The 11,401-nt window shown below is 40.3% G+C and overlaps 1 protein-coding gene across 1 annotated transcript; it reads left to right on the forward strand.

The window, feature by feature from the left end:
- Positions 1 to 439: 439 nt before the first annotated feature.
- zgc:92591 (uncharacterized protein LOC436997 homolog) lies at positions 440 to 1,591 on the forward strand. The gene is made up of 2 exons (XM_017700724.2): positions 440 to 687; positions 1,258 to 1,591. The coding sequence occupies exons 1-2, from the start codon at positions 571 to 573 to the stop codon at positions 1,492 to 1,494; spliced, it is 354 nt and encodes a 117-aa protein (XP_017556213.1). The 5' UTR covers positions 440 to 570; the 3' UTR covers positions 1,495 to 1,591.
- Positions 1,592 to 11,401: the final 9,810 nt, after the last annotated feature.

Here is an 11,401-nt window from a genome sequence, read left to right on the forward strand (position 1 = left end):
CTGCATTCATATGAGTTATTTCTGTGATTTGAGTTCGTTATTCAGACATATTACAGTTACAGATGTATTTCTTCCACCCGTCCATTCATTCGTTCGTTTATTCACTCATTCACTCATTCTCTCTCTCTCTCTCTCTCTCTCTCTCTCTCTCTCTCTCTCTCTCTCTCTCTCTCTCTCATAATGACACAGGACTGCCATCTAGTGGCCAATATAGTAATAAAACGCATTTAAACCTCTCGTAATATTTTATTATGCGATATTACGACATATAAAGTCACTAATAAACACAAAAGGTTTGTTAACAAGATTTTTTTTTCAGAAAAGACATTTCTAAAGTATTCACCGCTTTAGGATGGCAGTGAGCTCATTATCATAACAAATCAGCGTTCGGTTCCAATTAGTTCAATTGCAGCAGGACTTCATAAATGGGCGATGGGCGGCAGTTGAGGCCTGCTAAACAGCATTAGCACGTTTGGCTGAGCTTTTCCAGTGAGCTATAGGCCACAGAGTGGCACATAACGTCCTTAAAACATACTCCTATATGATAACATACAGTAACGGCCACCTAAAATGACGAACGATGGGACGAAAAAGAAAGGAAAGGCACCAAGAGACAAAAAATCGTCTAAAAGAAAAGGCAAGAGGAGGGAAACATACGCTGTGTACATTTATAAAGTGCTGAAGCAGGTAGGTCACTGTAAAACACGTTAGCAAAACGAGGCTCTTGTTTGTACATCAGTTCAGGTTCCATTTCTATAAGTTTCATAATTGTGTTCTGTTGTACAGATTTCAAAAATGTTCAGTTTAGTCTAATTAAATTTGTTACATTTATGAACTGAAAAAGTCCATGTATTGCTGTACACTAGCATATAGACTAGCTGCTTTGGGATGGCAAAATGTTTCAACATATAATAAAGGCTATACTGTGACATGCTGTCAATTTCAAGAAAGTCATCCTTGTCACATTTGTTAAAGGCTTTATGGAGTTCCTCTTGGGCCCATCTTCTGTTTCCTTTTAACATGAGCTAGCAGTAGTCAGCTGTTATAATAACACCATACTAAGGCATGTATTTTATCCTGGGCTTTTCTTTCCTACTTAATCATGTAATAATAGAAAGGTCATAGAATCATTTGCAATGTTTTTGCTGTTGTATGTTTTAGCAAAGTATAGCTACAGAAGTCATGTATTGGTGTGGAGTGTTTAATGAACATGGGCAGCTCCTCCAGGCTCACTGCCTTGTGGAATCCACTTTCCAGGTCCACCCTGACACTGGCATCTCCAGTCGGGCTATGAGCATCATGAACTCCTTCGTAAATGACGTGTTCGACCGCATTGCCACCGAGGCCTCAAGACTGACTCAGTACAACAAGCGCTCGACCATCACCAGCCGTGAGGTCCAGACTGCCGTCAGGCTGCTGCTTCCCGGGGAGCTGGCCAAGCACGCTGTGTCTGAGGGGACCAAGGCTGTCACCAAGTACACCAGCTCCAAGTGAAAGGGCAAGGAAGCAGACTTTTCAAATACAAAAGTCTTGTGTTTGTGTTCCAAAAGGCTGCTTAGTTTTTGCAATAAAAGCACAGAATCCTTTGGCAGCTGGTTTTTGCCGTCCTTTCATGGAGAGTGGCATTCTTTTACTTTACCAAAGCTTGTTGCACACAGACTTCATTCCACAGAAGTCAAATAGTTTCTGCTAAATTGCCAGTGTTAAATTGACTCCTACTGTGTTGAATGAACTGTTGCAGTGTTCAGTTGGACAAAACTTTTGGTCTTGGTTTAGCTCTGGGGACTTTTCTATGTTTAAGATTTTATCAGAAATTTTATCAGTCCTAATGGCTTTCATTTAAAACGGTCAACTCTTAGATGAGCAAAGGTAGTCTTAAATTGTGCAGTGAGATATCTTTGTTGAAATGATGGAAAATGGCCTGGTAGGTTGAAATGTAAACAAAATAAAAAGTTGGTATTGAACTAGACATCAGTAGTTTAAAAGTTGCCACTAGATGGCAGTGCTTGCAAACTCTTAAGAATAAGGCCCTTTTTACCAAACCTCTTAAATGAGCAACAGGAGTCCTAGGTGTTCACTGGGAATCACCATTTTCCTCTCAGGGCCCACTTTTTGCTGAAGAAAACCATTGATTCTGCAGTCTAATCAAAATATAAATTGGGACGTGTCTTTCCTATCTACAGTATATTTCCAGTGGTATCCAAGCAGATCCTCCAATCAGCAAATTCAGCTATTTTAAGGTGCACCCATTGCTTATGCAATTTAATTACATGCATACACAGCTTGTGAAAAGCATCACCATTAGAATGGTATGCTCAGGAGCAGATATCCATGAGGCTGATGTCACCATGCCCAGTGCCAAGTGTGTAGACCATAGGTTCCTAATCCTGGTCCTGGAGTGCCCCTGTCCTGTACGTTCTCCTGCTGTAACACGCATACTTGGGCTTAAGAAACGCTTGTTAATTAGCTGAATCAGGGGAAAAAAAAACTAAAACATGCAGGGCTGGGGGTACAACTGGACCAGAGTTAGGAACCAGTGGTCTAGAGGGGTACTCTATATTCCTAAATTAATTTACCATTTTCAAACCCTTTACTCATGAATTAAGTAGTTCACTAATGTTACCAGCCAAATTTTCCAGTATTTGGTTTGTTGAAGTCTTTGTGCTGTATGTTCTAGCAGTAGAGTGCTTCATCATAGCTATATCATAAAAATAAAATAATCACTTCCTATTGTGCGATATATGAGGGGGCATGCAACATTGAACTAGCAGGTTTTTTTTGCAGCGGTCAAACCAGCAAACATAATTTTCTGTTTTCTCATTGAGCTGTACTTGTGAATAATCATTATGAAGCAAAATAAATGGTGGAAGGGGAATGTCTTTTCCTGTAAGTTTATAAAGTACAAAAGTCAGCCTCTTCCAAAATTAATAAATCCCAGGACAATCCCAAACCATGTGTTTCAAAAGCACCGCTTGCTATTGATATACACTCACCAGCCACTTTATTAGGTACACCTTGCTAGTAAAAGGTTGGATCTCCTTTTGCCTTCAGAACTGCCTTACTTCTTTGTAGAATACTTTGAACAAGGTGTTGGAAACATTCCTCAGAGATTTTGGTTGGTTATTCAAGTTACTGTTGCCTTTCTATCATCTTGAACCAGTCTGCCCATTCTCCTCTGACCTCTCACATCAACAAGGCATTTTCGTCCACACAACTGCTGCTGGCACAAACAACCATGCCACATTCAAAGTCACTTAAATCACCTTTCTTCCTCATTCTGATGCTCAGTTTGTACTTCAGCAAGTTGTCTTCACCATCTCTACAAGCCTAAATGCATTGAGTTGCGGCCATGTAATTGGCTGATTAGCTATTTGTGTTGACAAGCAACTGAACAGGTACCTAATAAAGTGGCCGGTGAGTGTGTGTGTGTGTTTGTAATCTGTGGCATACTCTTTACAAGCTACCTACATATAAACCTTTGAATGTTCTGCACCAGTAGCTTCAAAGGACTTATTTGAAGTTGATTTAACCGTTGAGTGACAGTGAACTGGAGTGGGGAGAATTTTTCTCTCTTTTGGCAGGTCTGAAGCTGAGAGGAATTCTCAAAATTATTTTTTTTGTTATTTTCATGCTCTTGCCTCTGCATGTCTGCCGTCGCAGTTAAGACCAAAGTCAGTTCTGACTTTGAGCTGAGTTTTAATTTTTCATCAAATAAACATGAGTTTTCACTCATATCTACAGGAAAGCTGAATTTAATGATGTTCTCCGGCTCTTAATTTCTTCACATTTGGCAACTATATGGAACTATCATCTGATAAACTAATGATTTGTTCATAGCTATTGACCTTGGATATTAATGGTGTATTAAAGAAAGTTAAGAAAAGTATTTAATCCGATTAAATCGACACGTTGTGCTATGCACATCCTTCATAATGACTGATAATCAGGTTACTAATTATTTAATTAAGACTACTTAAATAATTATACTAAACACAATATAACTCCAAGTAAATCAAACTTCTGTGAAATCAAACTGTCCACTTAGGAAGCAACACTGATTGACAATCAATTTCACATGCTGTTGTGCAAATGGAATAGACAACAGGTGAAAATTATTGGCAATTAGCAAGACACACTCAATAAAGGAGTGGTTCTGCAGGTGGGGACCACAGACCACTTCTCAGTACCGATGCTTTCTGGCTGATGTTTTGGTCACTTTTGAATGTTGGTGGTGCTTTCACACTCGTGGTAGCATGAGACGGCTCAGGTAGTGCAGCTCATCCAGGATGGCACATCAATGCAAGCTGTGGCAAGAAGGTTTGCCGCTGTCTGTCAGCGTAGTGTCCAGAGGCTGGAGGCGCTACCAGGAGACAGGCCAGTACACCAGGAGACGTGGAGGAGGCCGTAGGAGGGCAACAACCCAGCAGCAGGACTGCTACCTCCGCCTTTGTGCAAGGAGGAACAGGAGGAGCACTGCCAGAGCCCTGCAAAATGACCTCCAGCAGGCCACAAATGTGCATGTGTCTGCACAAATGGTTAGAAACCGACTCCATGAGGATGGTATGAGGGCCCGACGTCCACAGATGGGGGTTGTGCTCACAGCCCAACACCGTGCAGGACGCTTGGCATTTGCCAGAGAACACCAGGATTGGCAAATTTACCACTTGCGCCCTGTGCTCTTCACAGATGAAAGCAGGTTCATACTGAGCACGTGACAGTCTTCGAGACACCCGTGGAGAGTAATCTGCGGCCTGTGACATCCTTCAGCATGACCAGTTTGGCAGTGGGTCAGTAATGGTGTGTGGTGACATTTTTCTTTGGAGGGCCGTACAGCCCTCCATGTGCTCGCCAGAGGTAGCCTGACTGCCATTAGGTACCGAGATGAGATCCTCAGACCCCTTGTGAGACCATATGCTGGTGGCCCTGGGTTCCTCCTAATGCAGGACAATGCTAGACCTCATGCGGCTGGAGTGTGTCAGCAGTTCCTGCAAGATGAAGGCATTGAAGCTATGGACTGGCCCGCCCGTTCCCTAGACCTGAATCCGATTGAGCACATCTGGGACATCATGTCTCGCTCCATCCACCAACGCCACGTTGCACCACAGACTGTCCAGGAGTTGGTGGATGCTTTAGTCCAGGTCTGGGAGGAGATCCCTCAGGAGACCATCCGCCACCTCATCAGGAGCATGCCCAGGTGTTTTAGGGAGGTCATACAGGCATGTGGAGGCCACACACAATACTGAGCCTCATTTTGACTTGTTTTAAGGACATTACATCAAAGTTGGATGAGCCTGTAGTTTGTTTCCACTTTAATTTTGTGTGTGACTCCAAATCCAGGCCTCCATTGGTTAATAAATTTGATTTCCATTGATTTTTGTGTGATTTTTGTTGTCAGCACATTCAACTTTGTACAGAACAAGGTATTCAATGAGAATATTTCATTCAGATCTAGGATGTTATTTGAGTGTTCCCTTTATTTTTTTGAGCAGTGTATAATCTGCAGTACTCTACCATAAGCAAACCAGTCTTATGGTTGGCCATATCATGCACAAAAGACATTAACATGTTTAATGCGCAACTACTGAGATGTCTTGGGTCCTTATTGCATTTATCCTCCAAACTATCCATTTTGAAGCAAACTGAAACAAAGCTGCTTAGGGGTTCTCTGTCCACTTATTTGGTGTGCACCAGAGTTTGAATGGCAGCGTTTTCAATTGCTTGTTAATCGAACGCACAGTAATAGCTGTAGTTTAATTTTGTGGATAGTCTCAACACAGAAGTCACTGAAACACATTCAAAGTAGTCCTGAAATATCTGATTAAAAAGTGACTTTCTCAGGCATAAGACTCTGATGCCTAAATCACATTGTTGATTTTTCATCTGATATTATTTGGATGTTCAGACATTAGCCCTGTGATCATTTACTGAAATGGCTGCCTTAGCATATGAATATGATTCAGCTAAAAATTGAAACTGTCAGGTCAAATGTAAAACCTTAAAAAAAGGCATCTAAGCACATCTTCAGTGGAGTATTGAACGAGAAGAACTGCTAAGGTATGTTGTAAAAATTATTTTACCATACAAATCTGAATGGAAACATTTCCATTTAACACAAGATATTTTGACAGCTAATATGGCTCTGCCTTTCAGTTAAAATGGATACTGACCACTTTTTGTGATTTGATTTATCCAGTTTGCCCACTATGCATTAAAAAAGCAGTTTTTTTATTGGACGTCATTCTCAAATAATATTTTACAGTTTTTCACTCAGTTTGTGCCAGCTGTTTTAAAAAAGTGTAGCTCCAGTTCTCCAGATGTGGATAAAGCCTAGCTATAGATGGACAACAGAGATTCCCTCATTGCAAGCTATAAATTAAGATACTGTAAATTGCTATTAATTTACAGTCAGGTCAGAAATATTGAAACTATGCAGTGCTATGGGTTGCCAGTAACAGGAAACAATATTTTTGGTTCCCTAAAGAACGCTTCAGTGGATTATGTAAAGGTTCTTGGAAGAGCTCTTAAATTATAAAATCTTTACCTTCTGTAAAGGTTTTTTACATCTTTGATTTTCTTCACATTCACAAATATCTTTTTTTAACATGGCTCTTTAGGGAAACAGAATATTGGCACCTTATTTTTGTAAACTCTGTTATATTATACATTAACCATACTTTTTCACTAACCAAGTATTCTGTTGTCTATGTCTATGCCTCTACACTGAGTCTATGGTACAATATATTGCTATACATCATGTTCGGCTTCATTGTAAATGTCAGGCTGTACTCTACGAGAAGTGTGTCAAAGTAGGTTCCTTCCAGACCAAAGCTCTGGATCAGCATTTTTCCTCTTATAAGACTCTGAATTCAATTCATGAAAGCCTTGCCAATTAGCTGATGAGTTGAATCAGGTGTGCTTACTGAGGCAGTAAAACTCTGCTGTCTTGTGGCTTGCAAAGACTGAAGTCTGACACATATTCTCTATGTTATAGACTATGTTAGACTGTACTAGATTCTGCACTCAGAAAAACTGTCACTGGAGTAATGCAGCTGTGACGAACCAGACACTTGCGGTGTCTATATAAAATAGAGAAAAGGGTTTTATATTGAAAGGGCAGTTCAAAGTTAAATCAGCAAAGTCGGGCCAGGGAAAACTTTTGAGTAGAATAAGAAGATACATGGATGAGGTGAAAACACACACAAAAAAACACAAAAAAACAACAAAAAAAAACACGGTGAATCAGGCAGACTATACATAGAAAAACGATAGTAACAAAACAGGTCAAACGCATTAAAGAAAAGTACAAGACGACACTTAGTATGTACACAGAAATTATGGCAATACTTCACAACATGCATGACCAGCAAAGGGGTATTCATACAAACATAGACAGTCACATGTGAAAGAAATCTGAGCTCTAGCTGCTAAGAAACTGGGGTTGGGTAATGGAACACCTGTAACAGTGACATATTGGTCAAGGGAATTGTTGGAAGTGATGAGACATTAGAGACAGAAGGTGAAACTGGGAGTGTGACAACTGGGATGATACCATCAGGGGTGTGTCTTCAGTATCTTTAGTTATGGAAAATAACCGTACAATATTTCATTGTACAACCCCATTTCCAAAAAAGTTGGGATGCTGTGCAAAATATAAATAAAAACAAAATGCAATGACATGCAAATCATTTAAAACTTATATTTAATTGAAAACAGTAAAAAAGACAAAGATTTTATAACTCAGATATGTTATTGTTTTTTGAAAAATATATGGCCATTTTGAATTTGATGGCAACAACACATTCCAAAAAAGTTGGGATGGGGCCAACAAATGCTAGTAAAAGTTAAGTGTTATTAAAAACACCTTGCGGTTGATTGATAACAGATCAGTAACATTATTGGGTGAGCAATTGTGAACTGTGATTTTGCTGCAGTTCCTCGCTGCATCCACAAATGAAGGGACAAAAAAGATACCAAATATAAACACGATCCAGAAATGCCACCGCCTTCTCTGGGCCTGAGCTCATTTTAAATGGACTGAGGGGAAGTGTCAAATCAACATTTGAAATTTTTGAAAATCATGGACACTGTGTCCTCCGGGCTAAAGACCACTCAGCTTGTTATCAGTGAACAGGGGTGCATTAGTGCACATGGCATGCATAATGTGCACTTCTGTGAAGGCATCATTAATTCTCAATGATATATACATTCTTTGGCAACATATGCTGCCATCCAGAGAACGTCTTTTTCAGAGAAGGCCATACTTATTTCAGCAAGACAATGTCAAATCACATTCTGCATAATTCTGCATATATTACAACAGCATTGCTCCGTATTAAAAGGATCCGGGTGCTAAACTGGCCTGCCTGCAGTCTAAACCTGTCACTGAAAACATTTGGCACATTATAAAATGTAAAGCACAAAAAAAGGAGACTCTGAACTGATGAGCAGCTGAAATCCTATATCATCCCAACTTTTTGGAAATGGGGTTATATTTATTTGTATTTGACTTCATTAATTCTGTCTAGACTCCAGACTTTTCATTTTATAATGGAAAATGCAGTATTCTAAAATTGTGATATACAATACCACAATACAATGTTCTAAAGATGCACGACAAATTCATTGAAATCTATCAGTCTGGAAAGGGTTACAAAGCCATTGCTAAGGCTCTGGGACTCTAGCAAACCACAATGAGAACCATTATCCACGAATGAAGAAAACTTGGAATAGTCAGGAACCTTCCCAGGAGTGCATTGACAACTCTTCCAGAAGGTCACAAAAGAATGCATGCAAACATCTAAAGAACTGCAGGCCTCATTTGCCTCGGTAAAGGCCAATTCCACAATACGCCCTCAGAAAAAAAGGTATGACACTGTCACTGGGGCAGTACCTGTCTTGTCACTATGGTGGTATCCTCAGGGGTACATCCCAGTACCTTTAGTCAGGGAACATAACTGTACCAGAATCCATTGAAATGATATTTTCTAAGCTGTACTGAGTCCACACCCCCTGCCTCGTCTCCAGGCTTTTTATTTTACTGTTCTGGTTTAAAACATTTGGTTATGAAAAGGTACAAATATCTACTTTTCCACTAGGAAAAACTCATGTAAGTTACACTATTGGACCTTAAAACCACTGCTGTACCTTTAAGGGTACACATACATTGTTTGTACCTTGATGAACGAATCATGTACCTGCATAGTACATTTATTTCTAACAGTGTAAGAATGATATTGAGCAAAAGTGGCATCAATGTGAGAGCTGCAAGACGCAAACCAATGCTGAACAAAATGAGCACAAAGGCTCATCATGCCAAAAAACATCTAGATGATCCTGAAGGCTTATGGGATAATATTCTGTGGACTGATGAGTCAAATGTGGAACATTTTGGAAGACATGGGTCCTGTTACACCAGGCGTAAAGCTAATACCGCATTCCACTATGAGAACATCATAACAACAGGTGTCCGTCAGTTTGTGACCTAAAGCTCAAGCACAGCTGGGTTATGTAGCAGGACAATGATCTGAAGCACACAAGCAAGTCCACCTCTGAATGGCTCAAAAGAAACAAAATTAAGGTTTTGGAGTGGCCGAGTCAAAGTCCTGACTTGAATCCCATTGCCAGATGCTGTGGCAAACAGGCAGTTTATGCTTGAAAACCCTACAATGTAGCTGAATTAAAGCAATTCTGCAAGGAAGATTCAGCCAAAGTTCCTCCACAGCAATGTAAAAGAGTCTTTGCAAGTTATTGAAAACATTTGATTGCAGTTCTTACTACTAAGGGTGGCACAACCAGTTATTAGATGTCAGGGGCAATTACTTTTTCACATGGGTGATTGGTTTGGGATTATCTTCAATCAATGGATTCAATCAATCAGTGTTTAATCATGTTGTCTCATATATATATATATATATATATATATATATATACACAGTCACCGGCCACTTTATTAGCTAAATAAAGGTTGGACCTCTTTTTGCCTTCAGAACTGCCTTAAATCCCAGTGGCATACTTTCAACAAGGTGTTGGAAACATTCCTCAGAGATTTAGTTTATTTATTTGAGTTATTGGTGCCTTTCTGTCATCTCGAATAAGTCTGCCCATTCTCTTGTGACCTCTAACATCAACAAGGTATTTTCGTCCACACAACTGCCGCTCACTGGATATTTTCTCTTTTTCGGACCATTCTCTGTAAACCCTAGAGATGGTTGTGCGTGAAAATCCCAGTAGATCAACAGTTTCTGAAATACTCTGACCAGCCTGTTTGGCACCAACAACCATGCCACATTCAAAGTCAAGGAAATCACCTTTCTTCCCCTTTCTGATGCTCAGTGTCCACTTCAGCAAGTTGTGTTGACCACCTCTACATGCCTAAATGCATTGAGTTGTGGCCATGTGATTGACAGATTAGCTATTTGTGTGAACAAGCAACTGAACAGGTACCTAATAAATTACGTGTACCTAATAAAGTGGCCGGTGTGTGTGTGTGTGTGTGTGTGTGTGTGTGTGTGTGTGTGTGTGTGTGTGTGTGTGTGTGTGTGTGTGTGTGTGTGTGTGTGTGTAATCTGTGGCATACTCTATATAATAGGTTCTCTATTATATATAATCTGCAGTACTCTACATATGGTGAGCTATACAGTATGGTGTATGTCATTGTAAACTCTGATGAGTTTTAGTGAAATGCTCATAGCTCTGTTTGACTGCATAAACAAGGAACGTCCTGAGTACGTCATCCAATTAATTTGAAGGTAGGAGTGGATGATAACAATGGACGTGTTGCTTTGTCGATTAATATTTAGTCAACAATTTGCCCACTTACTGCATTATATTGAACTATTGCGCGAGCGAAGCAAAACAGACACTTTGGTCGAAAACAAATGGTGCTTTTTGTTCCACATTAATCAGAGCAGCAGCAGCCCGGTCTGAGCAATGGCGGATGTTAATGTGGTGTATTGCATTTCCCTCCCCACCCCTCGCCGCTCTCTTGCTCCTGCAATGTGCCTTGCTGATGGCCTGATGTATGCTAATGAGAGCATGTCTGCGGACATATTACTGCGCGTGTGATAGGGCCATTAATGACAGTGTCTTAAGCACTATCATCATCATGACCATTTTCCCTCTGATCTCCTGGTTCCTCGCTGATCCCCCTTCTCTCTCCGGAGTCATCTCTCTCTCTCTCTCTCTCTCTCTCTCTCTCTCTCTCTTTTGGGAGAGTGTTATAAGCACATTATGGATTGGGACATTAGTGACTAATGTAGTCACTGGGCTCCGCATTGTTTTGGTGCGCAAGTGCATCATTAGAAAATGTTCCACTTGGCGGGGAAGCGCGTATTAAGTCCGCTCGCAATGAAATGAGGTTGTGATCGATTGTTAAAGTTATTGAGAGCTATTAGGTTGAAAT

This window comes from Pygocentrus nattereri, chromosome 3 (assembly GCF_015220715.1).
Source record: "Pygocentrus nattereri isolate fPygNat1 chromosome 3, fPygNat1.pri, whole genome shotgun sequence".
NCBI lineage: Eukaryota > Metazoa > Chordata > Actinopteri > Characiformes > Serrasalmidae > Pygocentrus > Pygocentrus nattereri.